General features: G+C 43.2%; 1 protein-coding gene across 4 annotated transcripts in view; it reads left to right on the forward strand.

Moving 5' to 3' along the window:
* Positions 1-23,387, forward strand: part of CLCN5 (chloride voltage-gated channel 5) — a 214,621-nt gene that overhangs the window by 143,260 nt on the left and 47,974 nt on the right. For all 4 annotated transcript variants that reach the window (XM_069211865.1, XM_069211866.1, XM_069211868.1 and 1 more), the window contains 4 exons: positions 9,506-9,693; positions 10,076-10,198; positions 10,443-10,649; positions 13,816-13,896. In XM_069211865.1, the coding sequence (XP_069067966.1) occupies positions 9,506-9,693; positions 10,076-10,198; positions 10,443-10,649; positions 13,816-13,896 (599 nt within the window). The remainder of the gene's footprint in view (positions 1-9,505; positions 9,694-10,075; positions 10,199-10,442; positions 10,650-13,815; positions 13,897-23,387) is intronic.

Here is a 23,387-nt window from a genome sequence, read left to right on the forward strand (position 1 = left end):
TGCTGCCAGGAATGTTTCAACATTCTCTGTCATGAACATAACAGTATTTCTGTAGATGTCAGAGTAATTGTAGAATTCTGCATTGATGTCTTCCTGCCTGTACAGTTTAGAGGCCCGGCCCTACTTGAGTTCCACAATCACCAAACGCTGTTTCGCTGAGTTTGTCAGCCTTGCCAGTAGTGATCCAGAGGGGTCTCTCTCCGCATGTGCTCTGACTATGTATTTTTTGTAGTCAAAGCATCTATGGCGCTCAACCCCCCTCAGTCATCTTCTCTTCAGCGTCAAAGAGCTCAGTCTGCAATTCTGTGTGGTCTGGCCTTCTCCGCTCAAGAGATATATATATATATATCTATATCTATATATATATATATATATCTATATCTATATCTATATATATCTATATCTATATCTCTCCCTCCCGATGACATTAGTCATGGACCTCCTGCGAGCATAAGATCGCATCCAGGCACACTGGAGATCACATGGCGGGGGGGGGGGGAAGGAAGGAATGAATGAATGAATAATCCCGTTCTCGAGGGTGGTGGGAGCGCCAAGAGTCTATTAGCCCCCACTTCTTCTGCCAGGCAAAGAACCCTCTGGCTGCTCAGGGCACTAGTGAATCGCACAGGGGGGTGGGTGGGATTAATCAGTGTCCTGGTCTGCAATGCCGTTCTAGTCTCCTCCTAAAATAATCAATCCCAGTAGGTGAAAAGCTAATACTCTTGATGAGTCAACAAAAAAGGTCATCTGCTGTCTACTGGGTCCATAGATACTCCCTATAGTGACATCCCACCCATCTAACTGCCCGGTGAGAGTCCACAGATCTACCCATAGAGCCTATTAACTGGCAAGTATGTTGGAAACTGACCCCAGATCGGACCCACACCATGACACCTCTTGCTTAAGCTGAATATGCAGTGCAATATGCTTGCCCTTTACACCTGTGCTGCAGTGCCAACTACTCTTTGGAACTAAAGTGTGTTTCCTGGAGGCGCGCATTCTGCCCTCCCATCCATCTGTTAAGAAATGAGACACCTTGTGGCTCCTAGCCATGGAATTCATATCCCAAATATTCCAAGAGAGGATTTTATTATTCATGGGGTCGCCATTATGTGTAGTGACAACAGTACAGACAACTTTGCCAGGGTTTCATCATCCACGCACCTGGGGACATCTCTGCCCACATGAACAAGGCACTCCGGGCCAAGGCATGCTGCAGTCATTTCCCCTCCTGAACAAAACAACTATCTTCCCAACTCCCACTCCCCGGGACAAGCAGTTCAACTCTACTCATCCAAACATTCATCCAACAAACACACTTTTCTGTGGGTCACCCACGAATGTTTAAGGTTATGGCTGAGGTGAGGTATAGCTCCACTCTGGTTCCCTCCTCTCGGAGCCAATGGGACATAACCATATTGAGACTGTAAGGGCCCCCAAGTCTGTATTGATAAACAATCGGATGTCACAAAGAAGACCCCTCTTCCCAGTCACAACAGACTGCTGACAGTTTGTCATCTTCTCCAGTGTAATGACTGGTAAAGGAATATCGAAGTCATCCGAGCTGGCATCTTGTGACACGTCATAATCCCCAGTTTCTCCTACATCCGGAGTAGGGCTTAGTTCATCCCTGCTCATAACAACAACAACCACCTCCACTGCTTTTTCTTGCTCCCTCTGGACTTCCTGACCTGACTGGGGTCCAGGCCAGGCACATCTTGTGTCGCTGCAGTTTCTGACATTTAGGCACACGTCCTGGTGGGTCTTGACTAGGTCTGGCTTGCGGATTCGTCTTACAAGTCCCATGCCCCCTCTGGGATCACCACCCACAGTCTGGTCGGAGTGTGTGGAGCAGTCGCTTAGTTTCGAGGAATGTGGAACACTGCTTGTGGACCTTTCGCATGAAGTCCGGAAAGATCATAATTTTACTATTATAAACTACGAGGTCCTCTTTTAGTCTATGAATCAGTCTCGAAAGTATGGTAGGCGGGCGACCAATGATCGCAACAATGAGCCAGGCAGAGGTGGCCGAGATGGGACCCTTAGCGCCTGTTCTAGGGCGTGAAAGGAAGACAGGTCCTCTGGTGCTACCTCTTCTCGCAGCCCTCTCTCAAAGACCTTCAGCATATTGCCTCCTTCAGTGGGTTCTGGCAGTCCCATAATATGGATATTGTTCCTGCATGACCTGTTTTCTCTGACTTCCGCTCTGGTCTCGAATATCTGAACTTTGTCTTCCATAACAGTGAGTCATTCTATATATAGAATGGATGTCCATAACAAACCATTCCTTTGTCGTAACTCTCTCTGCGAGGCGCTGCTGGTCGTCCTTTAAGATGCTCAGGTGTGCTCCAAGAGTATCTGTTTTCTTTTCCAATGCCTCCCAAGAGCAATGGCCTGCAGGATATCGTGGAGAATGGGGCCTGTCTGCGGCTCCGGCTTAGTGCCCTGGTTCATCTTGGGTCATCTCATTTGAGACCCGATTCTCTGAATCCAGGACTTTATTTCCCGGTAGTCTTGCATCTCACCAGTGTCCTTTAGGATACAGTTCAGGATCATCAATGTCTGTACTACTCTGGTGTTGCCAGCCTACAAGCTACAGAAAGCCAACCAAGCACTCTTATTAGATAACCAACAAAACTAGCATGCAACGAAGGTGCCTATTGCTGAATGTTGGGGAGTTGCTAGTGGAGATAGATACGAGGCAGTCTCCTTCTATTCCCCTTAGCACACCTCTGGGAGTCCAGGAAAGGGCATGAAATCCACTGATTATTACAAATTCCAACGGATTCTCTCCAATCGTCACCCCACCCTTTCCCCAGTTTACCTAGCAATGTCTATTTGTGGGCCATTTGTCACTTACTGGATAATGTGTTAGATCTTAGTACCTCTGTCTATCCCCGTGGGGGCCAGGTGTACTAGTTGAGTGGACAGCCCCCCACAAAAGTCTGGTTGTGTGTATGGGGAGCAGTATGGACACTGCACATCTTCGCCTTTTTGGCTTGCTAGGCCCGCTGCTCCTTTGCTCACTATAAGTGGTCTGTAGCCAACAGGATCCTCACTCTCGTGGCTCTCCAAGTGGGCGTTTGGGCCTCTTAGACCCATACCGCTGTAGAACAAGATTTGGGTCTCAGTCTGCATCAGTCACCCACCCTCTGGAATGTTCCTGGGTAGCTTCAGGCGGACTCATCACTGGATCTCTTCACTGCCACCCAGCTTTCAGTGCAAGAATGGAAGTTTCTCCTCAAGGAGCCCTCCCAGCAGGCCTTCGGAGAGTTCCACTCCCCAGCAAATGAGAATTTCTGCCCCGGGTTCACAGCTCTTCCCCGGGGCAAATTCCGCAAGCCTAGTCGCCGCCCTCTCAGCACTCACCGAAGCGCTTTTTCATCCATGCTGTGACTGGGCCGACCACAGTCTTCCTGGGTCAAATATGGGATCAGTCGGGGGGGGCTGCACCTCTCCTCTGGCGGGAGAGCATGCGACTCACCACACCAGGCTCAGTCGCATGCGGTCGCCATCCTGGCAGCACCAGTACACTCGGCCCCTCGGTCAGCCTAAGTCATCCAACTCCCATCTACACGGGGACCAAGCGCAGATCACCGAATGCAGCTGTCCTGGGGGGCCTCTAGGTATCAGTAGGTGGCCCCCAGGCCGTTGATAGTTAAATGATGGTGGCAAGTGGGGGATCGCCGGACGGGAGCTCAGTTGCTGTGACGTTCTGTTGCATCCTCTCTACCCCCTCCCACCAAACAGGCTAATTTATGTCCCTTAAATGACACAGATGCAAATCTATCTGCTACTCCGACTGGCTTTGAACCCGATGACAAAACCTCTTTGTCAGGTGATGTTGTCGTAAAGACTCTGTAGATAAGAAGGTTGGCTCATATTAAAGAAGGCCTATTCCTGGTCTGTTTGGTTCTAAAGGATGTTTCAATCATTAATTTCAGATTTAAAAATCTCCTCAAACCAATTGAGGTAGGAACATAATTCTCTGCAGTTCTGGGGGGAATGGAGTGTTGGATTTTTATCCAAGGCTCCTTTTGATGTTGGGGAGCATCCCTTCTGGCAGACAGAGCAGTACTTTCAGCTTGAAAGTGCTTTTTTGAAAGAGTGGCACGTTATGTGTTTGTTTTGTAGAGCAAGCGATTAACAAGTATAAAGCTAGGATATGAGTGCGGAAACATTGATTTTCCCCCCCCCAAAAAAAAAGGAAGAGCTAGATAAGTCACCTGGAGGTTGAGCATATAGAGGTCTGGGTGGAAAATGGCATAATCTCGATTTGATCCGTAATGACATTAAGAGAGTTGAGTCCTCCATTTGATAATGCGCATCCTCCACAGAAATATGTGGCTACTCATATGCCTTTTCAGAGAGTTTCTCTTTTGTCCACAATTGGAAGCCTTGTCTTTTAAAGAAAATAAACATTACTCTTGATTCAGAAACCAGCAACAGTACAAATCATTAGCAGCAAGTACACAAGACGCTGTATTACAGAATGAGGTGCATCTTTCCTTCTTTGCACCCAGCACACTTTCAAAAGGCTTTTCTGGCACAAACAAGGAGAGTGTACTATACTATATTGAATGCAGTGCCCTCAGGGAAGCCATAAAGTTGCGCTGCCCCCGGGCAGCAGATTCAATTGAGTTTCAAGTGAGCACTGTTTGTGCGCCTCCTCAGAGCTTCTTTGCTTCTGCGCCTTCATCTATAATATGGCGCAGAGTCAAAGGCATTCCCTTATTTGCACACGGCCACGCCCACATGCAAATGAGGGAGCATCTTTTGGTGATAGCGAAGGTGCTATATGTGCGCCTTACTATCTATATTACAGAAATGGCTGCACAAGCACTGCAACCATTTCTGTAATACCAAAGTCCTCTGGTGGCACCAAAGCAGGTGCACATGCCCGTTGTGCCCCCGGGGCACTTTCCATAATGCAGCCCAAGAATGGTTATATTTGTGACAACTCTCAAACAATAACAATTGTCCCAGTACCACAGACACAGAAAAGGTTTTACTACACAAAGCCAACAAAAACAGAACATTGTCTGACTATGCTGAAGAAGGTCTAGGTTTTCCAGTTGTAGGCCGAATCCACTACTTTCTGGAAGTCTGAGAAAAATCCGTGTTTCAAGAGGTTTGTAAGATAGCTTTGCAACTGCCAGAAAAAGCAATCAAATAGACACCTTTACTGAAGGGAATCCTCTAATGGTACCAATAGATACAGATTCATTTGAAGGGATTATGTTGAAGTAACTGTAGGCCCCTGAATGAAGGACTTTCTTCTTCCAGTGGGAGAGAGTTGACAGCAGTGTTCAGAGCCTTGAAATGCTTTCCAAACTTGGTCAGGTTTTGGCATTGTGTTTGAGAGTGTTTCTTTGTCTCTTCTTGTGTTTCGACCTTTATCCCATCCATGACATTTACCCTTGGTTGTACAGGCTTACTGAAACTTGCATTTGAACCTCTGGATTCTGTTGATATTAAATTCTTGACAAATAAGTTAATTTTCATGGTGGTGGTGACTTCAAGCTTAGTTATGGAGGACTTTTGTCTTTGTTGGATAAGATGATTTTTCTGCCAGATCCAAATTTTCTTAGAAAAAATCACACTCCATTAAATAGTGCACAATAGGTAATCTTCCAGGTATTATTGTACTCCCCAGTCTGCTGAAGAGCTATTCTGTCATCTAGATCTTTCATGAACACTGACCATTTGCCCTTTGTGATGCTGCTGGGCAAGGAGAGAGGCTCATCTGGGTCAGTCAGTAGATGAATACTCCCCACAGTAACCCTGGCTTATTCCTTATTTGATTTGCCCTTTCGAGGTGAGATTCAAGGACAGTCCACTAGAAGGCTACCAGCATTTGTTTTGTCAGAATATGTAGAGCAGGTATCGGGGCATCTCCAAATAACTTTGTCCATCATTACAGACTTAAAAGGACTGTCTGTGATTAAAAGAACTATGGAGTTGGGATTAGTGGGCATTCTGCTGTAAAGTCCAAAGATCTTTATTGAGTCACTGAGTGTTGCACTGAACTCTGTTGGTAGTTTGTTTTTTTTGCTCGGTTAAAGCCAAACTCCGGTCTTGGAGTGTTCCTCACAGGTGACGACTGAGATAAGGACATAGAGGCACCTCCCAATTACTTACTGCTAATCTTCATTAATCTTAGTCCTAAGAGTACTCATACCAGTCATTATGACCCACCCATCTCTCCCTCGCCTTCTTGCTTTTCTCTTGCTTGAGTATGACACAAGGATTCTGAGATTGCAAAGTCTATTTATAGCACCCAGATATGAATTTACAGCATGTTCTCAATTCGTTTCCTGAGTGGATTTACTTCACAATTAATTCCAAGGACTAGTATAGGGGCTTAGAGTAAGGATGATTATTAATAAGTAATCAGTGTATAGTTTTCCTTGAAGCACACCATAGTCACTTAGAGCTAGTAATAAAAAATATGTTTTACAAAGCAGGATTAGCTAAACGTATTCTCGGAGAGGAAGTACAAATTGTGTTTTTTTTTAAATATGGTTTGTATTAGTTTTAGGGCACGTACAGTATCTGGTGCTACTGCAAAGGGGTCACCCCTCTATCATCCAGAAATCCACCTCTTACAAGTTAGCAGAAAAGGAAAATTGGAAAACCCTAATACTTGACTCTCCTTCTCCTTCCGAGTGCATGTTTAGGCAAGTCATAGACAATATTTCTATAGTTGTGCCGTCTCAGTCATTGCGCCTGAGAAGACATTGTCAGGAATAACAATGTTCACCTAATTTCCCAACATAACTGTTGGACCGGACAGCCTTAGAGTGGTCATCCCCCAACTTTTTGCCTGCCTCCCTCCACTTTTCTGACACTGTTTTTGCTGGTTTTAGGACTCTGCACACTTTACCACTGCTAAAATGCATATGCTCTCTCCCTTAAACATGGTAACATTGGTTAATTCCCAATTTGCATGTTTGAAGTCCCTAGTGAAGTGCACTATATGTGCCCAGGGCCTGTAAATCAAATGCTACTAGTGGGCCTGCAGCACTGATGGTGCCACCCACATAAGTAGCCCCTTAATCATGTCTCAGGCCTGCCATTGCAATGCCTGTGTGTGATGTTTCACTACCACTTCGACTTGGCATTTAAAAGTAATTGCTAAGCCTTAAGCTCCTCTTTTTCTACATATGTCACCCATAAGGTAGGCCCTAGGTAACCCATAGGGCAGAGTGCTATTTAGGTAAAAGGTAGGGCCTGTACATAGTGTTTTATATGTCCTGGTAGTGGAAAACTCCTAAATTTAAAGGCCTACTTCTTTCATAGACTAGCGTTAGGGCTGCACTACTGTACTTTTGAGTGGTAGATTCTGACCTGAAAGGGGTAACCAGGCCATATTTATTATGGCCAGAATGGTAATAGAAAATCCTGCTTATTGGTGAGGTTGGATTTAATATTACTATTTCAGAATTGACACTTTTAGAAAGTGAGCAATTCTCTGAACTTAAAACCATCTGTGCCTTACAGCCCGTCTCCAATCAACGTCTGGTCTGAGACAGCTCCCTTGTGCATTTCACCCAGAGAACCACAAACACAGGGCACTCAGTCACATCTGCATTTATCTGCATACTGAAAGGGTCGTCCTGGGCTGGAAGGGTGGAGGGCCTAACACTTACATTTCAAAGGCCAGTGCCCTGCCCTCACACAATAGACTAACTCCCCACTCGGACCCTGGCAGACAGGACTGGACTGAAAGAGGAACTTGTGCACTTCACAACCACTCTTTGAAGTCTCCCCCACTTCAAAGGCATTTTAAGTATGTAAAGTGGGTCTCTGACCCCACCAACTCGGACACTTCTGGACCTACACCCTGTCAGAGGAGCTGCCTGGCTGCCCAAAAAACTTATCTGGACTGCTTTGTTGAGAAGGACTGATGCCCTGCTGCTCTGCTGGCCTCTGCTTTTGCTGAGAGAGACTCTACCTTAACCATAAGTGCTCTCAAGGGCTTGGATTGAGCTTGCCTCCTGTTTTCGGAAGTCTTCGTGCCAAAAAGAATTAATCCCTTCAGGAAACTCCTTGTGCATCAAAAATCGACGCACCGCCTGCCAAAATGGACCCAAAGCTTGCATTGCGGCCAAGAAATTCAATGACCGACCAGAACGACGCAGCCCCGCCTGGAAATTCTATGCAGCCCCGTCTGGAAATTCTACGCAGCACCTGCACTGCAACAGAAAATTCAATGCATCGCCTATCGGATTGAGGCAGCACCTATGCCTTCTTCCAGCGCATCAAGGATTTTCCCTGCATAGTCCCTTATACAACTGTTTATTTCTACGGATTATGACTCTTTTAAACCTTTTAAAAATGATATTTCAACTTGTGTTTATTAGATCTTTGTCGTTATGACCTTATTTTATTCAGATAAATATCTATTTTTCAAAACCCATGGAATGCATTTTTGTGGTGTTTTCACTGTGTTACTCTATGATTTATTGCACAAATACTTTACACATTGCCTTCTAAGTTAAACCTGACTGCTCAGTGCCAAGCTACCAGTGTGGGCACAGGATAATTTGGATTGTGTATGACTTACCCTGACTAGGATTGCGGTCCCTATTTGGACAAGGGTGTATACCTCTGCAAACTAGAGGCCCCATTTCTAACAATAGCTCTTACATGCCAAGACTCCCATTGGGCACGCCACCTCCCTAAATTGCACTTATACGTATCTTTCATGACTGGGTGCAAAATGGCCAGAAAGATATATCTTTTTGTTGGCTTGTGTAGTGAGCATCTCCAAGGCCCTCCTATTCACTGTTGTTAATGACATTTTCCCGCTGGAAATCAATGGTAGCAGCAGAATAGATGGATAGGGGCACCATTGGGGTTCGCTCTAGTAGTCCCGTAGAGCTAGTAGTATGAACATAGTTGAATTTTTCGTTAATCACAGTGGTGATCTGTCTGCATAAATATGGTACCATATTGCTGGATACATTCCTCACATTTGCCTTCAACCTCTAGACCATAGCCAAGAAAAAAATCTTTATTATAGGATCACCCATCATGTGCTTAGGCTTGTTTCAGTAACCAACCTTTAAGAAGGCATACAGGGTCTGGCTTCAGTCAGTGTGCATCCCAAAACTCAAAAACCTGTTAGTTGTTACTCCTAAGTCCACTATCCCTGGTCTAGTCTTGGTAGCAGTAGTGTTGTCTTAAAACTAAAACACTTAAGCAGATTTAGAACATTCAAGCCCAAATGTGTGCTTTTTATCTATGGCACCTTCAATTGTTTGCCCTAAAGGTCTTCAAAAAGTCTCTTCTTAGAAATCATGATGGTTGTAGTTTCTTGAGTATGTCCTGGCAGCTACTAATGAGTCCTTTGTCTCCCATGTGACTGGTTTGTCATAGCCCTTAAGACTTAAGCACATTTTTAATTGAAAAAGATTGCCAGAGTTAGACATTTGTTTTATTTAATTCCCATTTTATGATTGATATATCAATAGCTCTCTTTTTTTTTTTTTTATACTAGGAGCTTTGGCAGGCCTGATTGACATTTCAGCACATTGGATGACTGATCTGAAAGAGGGAGTTTGTCTAATCGGTTTTTGGTTTAACCGTGAGCACTGCTGTTGGATTTCCAGTGACACAACGTACGAAGACCGGAATAACTGCTCTGAGTGGAGGAGTTGGTCTCAGCTTGTTATTGGTCAGACTGAGGTGAATTTATGTGCTTATGAAGGGAAATGTCTAACTATGTGGGTGAGATAGTTGCATAGGAACATAACTATAATTGTTAATATGCTTTAGCACATGAGATGTGCTTGCAGATGGAACAAACCCGGTAGGATTTTGTTTTCTAATTCTGTTAGAATTGCAAGTAGGAATATGCATCAATTGTTCTCATTGAAATTTAAGCCTGGATAGAAGGGCTATTTGGGAACAGTCTTAATAGTATGTTTTTCTGTGCAGGTGCTTCTTAAGATTATAAATAATGAAGCACATTAGACTGAGTGAAGCTAGCTATTTTGAGAAAATACATAATACAGTCAAAGCAAAAGTTCATATTTTTAATTTATTTCTATGTTGTTTTTTTATTTAGGGAGCATTTCCATACATATTTAACTACTTTATTTATGTGCTGTGGGCTGTGATGTTTTCCTTACTGGCGGTGTCCCTTGTACGGTGGTTTGCTCCATATGCATGTGGCTCTGGAATTCCAGAGGTGAGTAAAATTGGCTGCTTTTTCAGCCAATTTATGTGTAGTGAACCTACCAGTGGTTTTATATTCAAATTGTCGTTTTCCTGCACAACGTCTACATTATCCTACTCTGACCAGTATTTGTCACTGTCCTCCACAATCTTTGTATGTATCTGAAACCTGTCTCCTAAGCATAAAAATAAATATATGACCTTAGGCTGAGCAGCCTATATCTACAGAATCTAACTTTTATTTAAACTCCTTCCAGATCAAAACCATCTTAAGCGGTTTCATCATTCGAGGCTATTTAGGAAAATGGACTCTGATAATCAAGACCGTCACTCTGGTGCTTGCAGTTTCATCTGGTCTTAGCTTGGGCAAAGAGGGCCCACTTGTGCATGTTGCTTGTTGCTGTGGAAACATTCTATGCCACCTCTTCACCAAGTACCGCAAGAATGAAGCCAAGCGTAGAGAGGTAAAATCAATGTATAAATAATCATGTAAGGCTGATAGAGCTTGCTGTTTGTCAGAGGGACCTGAATAGTTTATGGTCAGCACCATTGAGGAGCTGCTCTTTGATCTGCCTGTTTTATTGTACTGATGTTCAGTCGGAGAGCTCGGTGTGTTTAGCACACCCTGCACTTATTAAAGGTAACAAGTTTTGATCCTGGTGCAGCCAATAAGGCCTTTAATCCTTCGGTTGAGGTTGGAGTTAGCAATACCCATTGCCCAAAGAACCACCAATGGTGTGTGCTGTATGAATCGGCAGTGACAGTTGGAGGGTCACTTACTTGTAGAGGGTAACCTCTATAAAGCTTTCTCATTGAACACACCTGTTCTGCACTCTGATTTAGGAACAAAATAGTTCCTCAGCCAATGACAGATGATACCGAAGTATTCACTTTAATTACAAGATCCAGCTGATTAGACTCCTCTGTTTATTTCTTTAGAGGTCTGCAGTTCTACATTAATCATCTTTACTTTTTTCTCTACACAACCAAATGTAGTAACAAAAATGAAACACTACATCACAATGCAGTAAACACACACTTCCATTCTCAGGACCAGCCTACCCTCCAATCACTGATTGACTGTATCTTTGTCCTTGAGCCTGAACAGTGATCGGCTGCCTTTGGCTAGGTTAATGCTATACAAATACATATAACGCTTTCTTGTGATATACAATGAATGCTGTTTGTTTTGCTGAGTTGTGTTCAGGAGACTGGTCCGATTTCATTGTTTAAGTTTTCTTGCCCTCTGCTTAGTGTTAACTAAAATGATGCCTAGTGAACTCAAAGTAAATAGCGTACAGTCGGCAGCATGTAGGTGGATACGGCGCTGGCACGTGTCTCCTTAATGTTACCAAATGCAGGCATGCATACACACCCACTGTCTCGGTTTTATGAACTTGACTTAGCTAGAACTACCGTTGTTTACCAACATCCTATCAGTTTACTTTGACTGAGCTAATTTTGCATTACTATAGAGGTTGGTGATGTACTAATGAGTACATAACATGCTTTAATTTTTGTTACTGTCCTACAAGGTAGTTTAGGTTTCATTTGGATAATCCTAAAACTACTCAGCTGACCATTATAAGAGGTTTACTGTCAAGAGAGCCAGACTTAAAAGGGGAACCACAGTGCAATCATCCTTTCAGTGCTTGGAGTAAATCTTCACATCCCTCTAGAACCGTTGAATATGATGGCCAGTTCATGACAAAGAGGAACAACAGATCTGTTGCTGTCACACTAGTATTCCTGGTGGGTATACATATGCTCTCCAGTGCAGGAGTGCTGTTCCCCAAAATGCCAAGTGTTCACCCAAATGCATCAGGTGCCACATTTCACCGAAGACTTCATCATTTAGAGTGGCAGAATGCACCAGTGGTGGCGAACCTGGTCACCAGGAGACTGTTTGCACTGGTGTATTTCCCTGGGACCTAAGGTTCTAGGGCAGTCCGTTTTTAAATACTTGGAGATTAGTCACAAGTGAATGTGGAAATCCATTCAACTCTGTGTTCTGCCACACATTTTGCATTGTTTGTTCCATGCTGCAAAACCGCTCTAACCAGTTCATACAACCTTCCAAATTCTAAAAGTAGGGGATAAAGAAAATCAGATTGCGCTCTAGCAGTATTGACCACACTATCATTTCTAATTTGTTAAAGACCTAGATTGTTTAAGTAGAGGATGTACATGCTAGGATACAAGGTTTGCTTTAGATTTGAAAGAAGAACATCATATACTAGGTCTTCAGAATTTATCATCCACATAATAGTTTTCAGACCATAATCCTGTGCTAGGTTCACAGAAACTCTGCCTGAAACCATATATGTTTTTGGGTGCAGGTTTGGTGTTTTGGGTTTCTGAAAATATGCAGTATTATGTGCTGGACGCCTTGTCATAAACATACCTGGATTCTAATCACCCTATCCAGCAGTTAAAGACATATCCATATGCCATCTCGCAGTAGTGACTTTTGGATTAATACATTCACACTAGTAGCAAGTATCTGTTTCACTGTCACATTATAAGGTATTGCAGTCCATGTGTTAAATTACATTCTTAATAAAACTAGTCTTGATGTGGAAGCTAGAGTAAAATAATGAGTTCCTTCATAACCACCATATTCAAACAACTATGAACTGCATATGCCTATGTTGATTAAAAAAAATCAGATTATGTGTATATTTCTAGTTATTTATAGTTTCTTTAGAAAATATGTATCGCTACTGTCATAACAATAAAATACACACACACTTTAAACCTGTTTGACTAAGTATATTTTACCCATGGTTCTAATTATGTATTGTATGTGTATATGTTGTTTCAGTGCTTGGCATGTTCGTGGGTCATTGCATGGCTCCTGGGTGGGTTGTTATACTAGATATCTGTGAATTCCTGCTCTCATCTTATCACACTTATCTACCCATCATAATATGTCATGTCTCTATCAAACTATTCTCCATTCTCACTCTGACTCATCCCAAATCCTTTCTACTACTTTCATCTCCTAAATAACTCTGCCTAAGCCCTTCCCTCCGCTTCCACATCTAACTCACCAAACCTCACTCTACTACCGTGACCTCCAACACAACCCTACTAAATTCTCCCGCATTTATCTCACCCTGCTACTATGCTGTCCCTAACCCTTCCACAAACTCTTATCTCCTCCACCCCCCTTTACTCATCCCAAGCCTTTGGGTTGAGTAAATTAAGGATATACTCCCAATTAACACTTCTGGATTTCTTTCCTCCTCCACCCCTCCAATTCTCCAGTCAGTCTAACTAACAAACTCTCATATCCGCGGCTCAAATTAACTCCTAATAATACTAAAACTGTACTCATTATTTCCCGATACTAATCCATCACTTATTCTTGTTGGGTTCCAGAGTAGCGTGCTACTCACCGAAAAGCGCTTCGACGCCTCGTCAGGGGTAGTAAGCGCTATATAAATAGGATTACAATACAATAAATGCACAGTCTGTAGTGTAGGGATTGCTATCATTGATGCGCCATCATTCTGTGAATGGAAGGATTTCAAACCGTTTCATTAAATGTATTTGAAATATAATATCCTATTCATGTAATATATATGAAAAGTATTCTCATAATGAATTTTTACACATTTCTATTAGGTATTGTCTGCAGCTGCTGCAGCTGGTGTGTCTGTGGCTTTTGGAGCACCTATTGGTGGTGTTCTTTTCAGTCTGGAAGAGGTAAGACGTGTATGTTATTTGTTGTAGCTACCATTCTCTTTTGCAGGGCTGTTTGGGAAACTTAACATTTGGAAGCTTTGAGCCTTGAAAACCTCTTGTCATACTTTAACAAAGAAAAGGAAAAACTAGTTGGTGTAGCAATGATGCCGGTGAGCCTGATAATGTCTTACGCCTCTTCAGTCTGATGTTGAGACACATAGAGGAAGCCATCGCCCACAAACCAGTACAATGAGAAACTCTGGTCAGCCGGGAGCATGAACTTGAGTTATGGTGCGGAGAGGCCTGGCCAGAACTCATTAGATTGTGAAGGGGGAGTGCAGTTGGGCCCCTAAGGAGAGAAGTGAGGGGCTTGTGCTAACAATCAAGCAGAGATTAGTATAATGCCCGGTCGACTCCTCTCCTGTCTGGGTTTTGTTATAGAGTTCTGTGAAGGAGGAGGAGACTTTGGGATTTGCCAGAGTCAGTGTCCATAGTCACTATTTACCTTCTCTTCATGCTTATTCACAAGATTCTCCCCAGTGACATGACTGCAAAGGATATCAGACTTGGTAAGAAAAATACTTTTGTATGCCCAAGACTTCGTTTGCTACCGTTCTTTGCGGTTAGCACACCCTTTTTTTTATTTTTTTCTGATAATGTTGGACGAGTGTATCAGTAGAGTCAAGGACTCTGCTTATCTACCTTGTTCTTAAATCTGTCATGGGCTTTCAGTGAGACATACCTCATGGCTGAGACACACCTCACTGACCCTGAAGAGCAACTAAAAATTCTATATGTGGCCTCCCCCCACCTCCGGTTTGGTACCAGTGAGCGTGAAGAGGTTCATTGGATAATAATAGAATCTGTGACACAAAATTCAACTATCTTGAAAAAATAAACTATATCCCCAATGTAATATGGGGGGGGGGGGCTATGGTAAAGGTCAACCATACACCCAAAAACCCTTTATGAAGAGACTGCAAAAACTGCAGCGCTAACAACCGCGTCTGTAGAAATTCAGTTTTCAAAAATAGAAGAACCAGAGGGGAAAGTGCTCTCAACAGTTTTTCACAATGCTGGCTAAGACTTCCAGCTCCAACAAAAATAACTTTTACTCTGCTATTTCCTTGCAGCACCTGATGTGGGTTTATTTCCAACCAGCTACCCTGTGGTATAGAATAACAAAATCAGTGTGGGTTCTAAGTATTGTCAAAAATGGATTCAAAATCCATTCTTCTCCACCCTTCATACCTCGAAATGGTTTGAGGCCTACATCTAAAGCCATTGGTTCAGGAGGTAGCAATTAGTCTCTGCAAGAAGGTGGTGAGAAGAGCAAGGGTTCCTATTACATCTTTATAAAGACAAAAAAAGCTTGTAGCTTATTGCCACACTCAAGATTTTCTCACCATCAAATTTCCTTCCTGAGGGTACTGGGTGGCAATGAAAGATTTACGAGGTACTTATTCCCAAATTCCAGTTTTCAAGAACCATAAGGAATTTCGCAGATTATCTGTTGAAACCTCCCACTGCTAGTTATGGCTGTCTTGTATGGTCTTAAATTTGCACCAAATATGCTAGTCAAAGGTATTTCTGCTGCGCTGTCTCAACAGGAAATGACAACTCTGGATCTTCTTATGGACTTAGATCTGCTGGTCAATTAACTAGAGTCATACTTTGAGTTTAAGTATACTGTACCAAGAGCCATAGTAGAACCAAATCAGGCAAAGCTGTATGCTTTAGAAGAAAGGCTGTCATCTATACTTTTGAATGTTTATTCTCTGAATACAAGTCCTGTTCCATCGGTCATGCAAGTTTGATTCCTCCCAGACTTGTTGCCCCTTCCTAGTCCCAAGTGAACGGCCATTTCAGGAGTGACTATGGCATTAGTTGTCCCAGAAGGTTTGATACAGGGAGGGAAACATTTGAATGTCCTGCAGCATCATTCAATTTATTTCATTGTGGTACACAATATTTCAATGTACTCCAGGGAGATCTATTTCCGGAATCATACTATAGTAATAATAATAATAACAGCTACATCAGTGGAAAGTCATGGAGTATATATGGGTAATCTTTTCTCGAGGCAGATGCTTCCCAGAAGAAATACTGTACTGTATCAACACATTGATAGTTAGGGCAGGCCACACAACTGTGATATTGTTTTAGTGGGAGATTACAGCATTGTTTATCCTCCTACAAATATGCAATACAAAAAGGATGCCTTTTCTGAGAGCCTTTTAGGCACAGATCCCGCACTTTTCAGTATCCCCCAGGTGTCAGACTGGACCTGGAAACCTTTGAGCAGTACCTCTGTATGCTGGTAGGTGGCTAGGTAGTCTCTAACAGAAAGAGCGTTACTGATAAGTAACTTGTTCATATCCGCAAACAGATGTGGGAGGGAGGAAAATTTCTTGGCAAGGAACTGTTTTCTTAGGAAAAATGTTTTCCATCTGATTGTACTTCTCTGATAACCTCCAGAACTGCAAAGCCGATAATCTGACCACACATCCTAGAAGACCTTGAGCGGATGCTTAATTACACCAGTTTGCAAACTAATTTTCATGCCTAATATACTCCTCTGCCACGGCGAAAAACATGAAATGCCTTTTCTTAGACAACAAGGTCTAGAGCCATGTTTTTTGCAATTTGAATGGATGGGTCAAAGACATACACCTATGCTTCCCTTCTGATCTCATTACTTTCTAAGGTGATTGCCAGGATGATACAGTGCAGGATTTGATAACTCCAGAATGACATAGAAATTAGTGGTATGCAGAACTATTCCACCTGTCATTGCAAGCTCCCTGGATGCTTCCGTGCAGGCTAGACAAGGTTCCTGCACAAGCTAGACATTTGTACCACCATGTCTCACAACATCCTGCACCTAGCCTGAAATTACTGCACTTGACTGTCTGGCTCCTGAGTGCCTTTAATACCCATCCTATGACTTACAAGAAGAGTACTTAAACATTCTGCAGGAGTCGAAATGTCCTTCCACTTGTTCATCATTTACCTTCAAGTGCAAGATGTTTTGCGTATGATATCTGCATAAACAGGTGAGTCCAAGAAGAGATAATACACCAAATCTGTGTTTTGGTTACGCTACATAAAAGTACATTTGGCTCTTTTCACCCCTCCAAAAACTGCATGATTTAAACCCTGCTCTGACTGTCTCCGATAATTGCTTGTGACTTACCCTCATGAGATGTGCCTGGTGTTGGGGTTCGGGCATGACTCAAATTCATGTGAGAAATGTTCTCTCATGAACCTGTAGGCAATCTGGGACTGTGAAGCAAAGCTGTATTTCGCCTTACACCAGATAAAAACTGGCAAGCCCAGCTTCAGCTCGAGGTAAAGGTCACTCCTGCGACAGGTCCTCTTTGCAGTGAGGGTTTTGGGAGCGGAAACACAAGAAGTCCAAGCTGGACTCATCCGCACTATGCAACTCTCACTCTCTGTCGAGGGAAGTTGCAGGAACGTCAGCCTGCCACTCATGCCACTCATTCTCGCTCCTGTTCCGCCAAGGAGCCAGTTAGGCAATTGGTCCTGGGCACCTTGAGTTTCTCGGGTCATCAGCGATGATGTGACTGGACAAGGACTTCAGGGAGGCCATGTTGCACGTCTTTGATACTCCTCCAGTTCCCTCTGGTGTGCCTTTTGGGCCCCAAGGACGTGCATGGGCCTCCAGTCAGATGAATGCTGGGGGATTCCATTCTCTGTGCCGCCTGTACCTTTTGAACCCCCTTAGGGTTCTGCATTGACTTTGGTGCTGAATCCAATTCCAGTGGTGCAATCTGGGCCAGTCCCTTTGTAGTTGATGGTACAAGAGTCTGATCCTCTTCCTATACTTGTATCCGACTCAAGCTCAGTGTGGCCTTGTCTAAAGTTGTGACCTGAATTGAGTTTCACTCACCTGGCCCAATACAGTTAGACTAAGAACGCTGCCCCTATCATAGAGGTGGCATTTGGTGTTACAACAGCTTTTTGGTTTAGTCTCTGATGAGGGTCAAACATAAATTATGTGGCAACTCAGTATTCCTGGGTATATATTCATGGAGCAGCAATAGTTCCCTTGGGGGAAGCGGTTTTTGCCTAAGCTTCTATGGCAAAAGCAACGGATACATTTCAGTCAAGTAAAAAAACATTTTTAATTACTGCGTGATTGTCTCACATGTGCAAGAAACTGTATAGTAGATGGTCCAAAGGACAGCACAATGAAAGTGGTAAGTAACAAAAGTGCAAAAAAATGCACAAGTGTTTCTTTAAAAAAAAAAAAAAAAAAAAGCTATCCAATAGCACTGTTGATGGAAAAGTGCAATAATTCACCACTAAGGCCTCAAGATTACAGTTCAGTTTTTTTGACACTACGCTTAATTTCAGTCAACAAGTTAATTTGTCAATGTTTCAACCCATCCAACAAAGGCAATAAGGGTCTTCATCTGGATAAAATGGAGCATCAACCTCTCTTCCACAGATAATTATACAATGGAAGGCTTTGGAGGTGAACAGTGAAAAGGGTCTGTATAATCTGCTCACAGGAATAGTGAAAAAATATTCAAGCTGCTCATATGTTCTCGTAGCCTCTGAAGCCAGAGCTTTCAGATGCAAAGGATCAGTTGAGCCAGTTTGATCACCACTTTTTCCCCAAACAAGTTGGTGTCATTGACCGGGCGGCATTCTTGACAAAAGTTGTCACACATTATGTTGGGCAATGCATTGCCCTCAAGTTCTCTGCTCTTCCTCACCCCTTGAAAGAGGAAGAGAAACTCAATTGGTTGGACCCAAAAGGGCATTGTGCTTTTACATTGATCACACAAAAAAATCATTGGATGGATAATAAGCTCTTTGTGTGATTCTCTGAGGCGTAGAAATCATGAAATAACCATGTAAAACTTTAAACAATCTGATATTGTTTTATTTCAAGAAACATGGCCCATCTCTGAAATATTTTGCGATTTATTTTTTCATTTTTGTTGTTCCCACTATTTTTCTTCCTCGGGCAGAGCTGGGGGAGGGGCGTTATTGTTTCGGGTTTCGGTCTCATTAGACTACAAAGTGCTTACCATTCATTGTGGCAGTCCAAGTGTTCAGTTGTTAAGAATTGTATGGAATAGCGGCCCTTATCTGTTCCTTGTCAACTTTTACAATAACGTTTCCTACAGCGATCTCACCAATATCAATTTTCTATTTCTTAAAATGTTAGTTAAACCCCTAATATGTCTGGTGCATTGAGCCATAGTTCACTAATTCTTGGTGGTGATTTGAATGTTAAAACTGGTCCAGACCTATCCCAGCAAAATCCTTTTCCCCTGGGTGTTATTTTTCCTTTCCTCCATCTGAACCCAGATTATCAGGAAGAGGTATTAATTCAGGATTGAAATGTAATGCATGTTGATGAGTCTCACTACTATTGCTTTAAAATCCTACCTACGTTTATTGGTGTGGGTTGATCTGCTGGTTTTACTTTTGTTTCCAGGGACTCGGCCGATTGTATTGCTGATAATTCATTTTTGAAATTCGGTATTAGTGATCATAACCTCTTATGTATTTTTTTGTTTTTGTTTTATGCCAGTTACTTCTTGCTCGAGGCTCTGTATCCAAGAGCAAGATCAAGTGATGAAACTGTCATGGATTGTGGTTTAAAGTTCAGATTGAAATAGAACATGGTTGATCCCTCTGGTTTTCCTACGAATTTACTAAAAATACTGAATTTTGGGCCAGATGTTCTAAACACTGGTTGCAAAATACTTTTTGCAAACTTGGGCAAAATATTAGTTGCAGTTAGCAACCAGTATTCCCGCGACCAATGTGTTATTTTGCGAACTAGTCTGTGTAGCAATAGGTTTTTTGTAAAAAAAAAACGAACCATAGTGGGTCACAGTTTGACCCACCTCATGAATATTAATGAGGTAGCACGCAAAATGTGATCCACTATGATTCTCTGCTATCTCCGGGATGGTTGCCAGCTGGGTCAACAGGCCGCCATGTCTTGATTGCTGATTTTAAATAAAGCATTTTTTAATGCAGCTGCTATTCCTTACAGGAAAGTGGTATGTGTAAAAAATAAATACATTCATAAACGTTCAGCTGACATTTTTTTCTAAGATTAGGCAGTGGTACGTGGCGAGCCTTAAAAACCATTTTTGTCAGCATTCACAAAGGGGTAAGGGATCTATTTGGGACCGTATCCCATTTGCAAATAGATTACCACTACCTTGCAGTAGTTAGTAAAATATTAATGTTTTGTCTATAGATTTCGGTCACAAAAAAGTTGTCTTTGTTTTGGAAGGTGTTTAATAGCTCTTTTTGCCACGCTTCTAACTCTTCATTAATGTCCAAATCTTTCCTAATCATCGGGTTTCTCATTTACAGCTATTCTTCCTATTGTACCCATGGCCATATCTTGACCTGTTTGCCATGGATAGCAGCTTTGTTTTTATATATGTGGATCTCTTTGAAGCAATTATCAATATCGTTTTAAAGCCCCTGGACTTGACGGTATAATGATGGACTTACACAACGCATGGGCCCATCTAATCACAAACGCCTTAAATGCCCTCTTCTTGGTCGCATTCTATTATCATGCCGGTATTGACCAAGCATTGGCAAAGACAGTAGGTCTTGTCTAGGCAAGAACTATTGGCTTTACCATTATGTTTTAGCCATGGTGTGCACCGGCGTGGCTGCTGTTCAGCATGGCTGAAAGTTAGTGGGGTAATGGAGAGTAGTTTGGAGTGTCATGGAGTGTTGTAGAGGGAGTAGAGAGGAAAGGCGTAGAGTTGAGTAGTGTCATAGAGTGGAGTGAAGTAGTGTCAGAGAATAGAGTGGAGTAAAGTGGCTTGGAGTGGCATAGAGGGAAGGTAGAGTTTAATGGAGTAAAGTGTCCTAGGGTGGAGTATCAGAGTGTAGTGTTGTAGAGTGGCATAGAGTGAAGTGGCATAAAGTACATTGGTGCAGAGTACATTGTGATAGAATGCAGTGGCGTAGAGTGCATTGATTTTGTGTAAAATGGTGTAGAGTGCAGTGATGTAGAGTACTTTGCAGTAGCGCAGAGTATATTGCAGTGGAGTGGTTCAGGGTACAGTACAGTACAGTGGAGTGGTGTGGAATAGACTCGAGTGGTCTGAAGGGATGCAGAGTGCATTGTCGTTGAGTGGTGCCGAGGACAGTGGCGCAGAGAGCAATGAGTAGTGATGTAGAGAAGAAGGGTGCAGAGTTAGAATGGAGTGTGTAGGGTGCAGAGACAGAATGCAATGATGTAGAGTGGTGTAGCGAGCAGTGGCCTAGAGTACAGTCTTGCAGAGTGCTGAAGAGTGCAGTGGCACAGAGTAGAATAGAATCTCATAGAGTGCAGTGATAGCAAAAAGGTGTCGAGTGGCATAGCGTGCAGTGCTGTAGAGTACAGTGTCGCAGAGGGCAGTAGAGTAGAATAGAGACACTTTGCATGCAGTGGGGTAGTGTTACAGAGTAGACTATAGTGATGTAGGAGACATTGGTGCAGACTAGTCGGTGTAGAGTGCTGTGACATACAGTTCATTGGTTTTCAGTAAAGTGTGTGAAAGTGAGGCAGAGAGCCTAGGTGTCTGGGTGGTTCGTGAAAGTGTATGCGGCTGTTCAGGTATTCTGGTTCTGTGTTGTGTAGGGCTTTGTATGTGACTAGTGCATATGGACTGTTCCCATAGAGAGCAGGGTCAAGACTGATTTGCAAATGGCAGGGTTAAATCTGGGGTGGCATATTGAGCAAATAAATTATGGCTTTAATCCAGATCTGTGAAAGGGGGTGAATGTTTGACAATATTCAGCATTCCGTCCATAATCATTTTGTTACTGTAGTTGCCCTAAGTGGGAAGGCTATGCCGAAACGTGGGTCCTGTGTTCACTGCGCCACTGGGTTCAAACTAGCCTGGCTTGATGAGAGGTAATACGCCGGTCTTAAGATGCTTGTTTCTGGTCCAGGGGGAACTTGGCCTGGCAGTTTAAGATTAACTGTTCCATGGGAAGCAGAGTCAAGGCTGGTTTGCATATGGCAGGGTCTAAACTTGGGTGGCGTGGTGAGCAAAAACAAATGTTGGATTTAAATCAAATCTGTGACTGGGGGGTTATATGTTTCACAGTGTTCAGCATTCCGTCCATCTTATTGTGGGGCTTTGTATGTGTGCCTGAGAAGTTTGAATTGACTGCGCTTGTGAACAGGGATCCGGTGAAGCTTCCTGAGCTGCGGTGTGATGCGGGTGCACTGGGAGGTAGAGTATGAGTTATGCATCGGTTTTCTGGATAGTCTGGAGTCTGTTTAGGAGTTGTTTGGAAATTACAATGAAGACATTGTTGCTGGACTCCAGCCTGCTGGTGATGAGTGCTTGAGGGGTGGACAGTCTGGTGTTCGGAGGCAACAATTTGAAGATTTTTCGCAGCATGCGCAGAATATGCAAATAAGAGGTGCACGGTTCATTGACTTGAGCCGCCCAGTTGGGCTTGTCATCCAAGATGAGCCCTAGATTTCTTTCTCTGTCTGTGGGTGTTGGTCCTACCACTGACTGCCACCAGATGGAGTTCCATGAAGCGATTTTGTTGCCAAAGACCAGTACTTCCGTTTTGTCACAGTTGAGCTGCAGGCAGGTGATTCGCATCCAGTCTGCTATCATAGTCATGCAGTTGGTGAAGTTGGTTCCAATGGTTCTTGTGTTGTCCATCAGGGAGAGGATGAGTTTGGTGTCATCAGTGTAACTGCTGACATGATGTCTTGTGAAAGGATGATGTTAGCAAGCATTATCATGTATATATTGAAAAGTGTGGGGCTGTGGGATGATCCATATGGGGCTCCGCGTAACAATTTCTTGGTCTCTGATGTGAAGGTTGGCAGTCTGATCGTTTGGATACGTCGTGTGAGGAAGGAACAGATCTATTTGAGAGCGGACCCTTGTATGCCAGTCTCATGGAGTCTTCTGATGATGGTGTTATGTGAGACAGTGTGGAAGGCCGCAGAAAGGTGAAGCAAGGTGAGCATTGCTGTAACTCCTCGGTCCAGGATGATTTGAATGTCATCTGTGACTGCAGTTTCAGTGCTGTGGTTCTTTCTGAATCCTGATTGAGTGTTGTCTTTGGTGGAGTTCGAGGTGGGTTGTGAGTTGCTTGTTGCTGGCTTTCTCAATCACTTTGTCTAGATAGGGAAGAAGGGAGATTGATTGGATGTTGCTCAGTTGATTCAGGTTGGCCGTGGGCTTCTTGAGGAGAGCCTTGATTTCTACAAGTCTCCATTTATCAAGGAAAGTGCAAACATGATGGCGGTGTGGTTGATGTGGGTCAGATGGGTCCTGATTGGTGATGTAGTGCAAGTACAGTAGTGTAAAATAGTGACGTAGAGGGCAACTGCATAAAGTGTTGTAGAGTACATTGATTTTGAGTAAAGTAGTGCTGAGTGCAATGGCACCGAGTGCAGTGACGTGGAGTAGATTGTTACAGAGTGGAGTGGTGCACAGTAGAGTAGAGTGAAGAGTAGAGTTGATTGGCATAGA

Source organism: Pleurodeles waltl, chromosome 10 (genome assembly GCF_031143425.1).
Source record: "Pleurodeles waltl isolate 20211129_DDA chromosome 10, aPleWal1.hap1.20221129, whole genome shotgun sequence".
Classification (NCBI taxonomy): Eukaryota; Metazoa; Chordata; class Amphibia; order Caudata; family Salamandridae; genus Pleurodeles; species Pleurodeles waltl.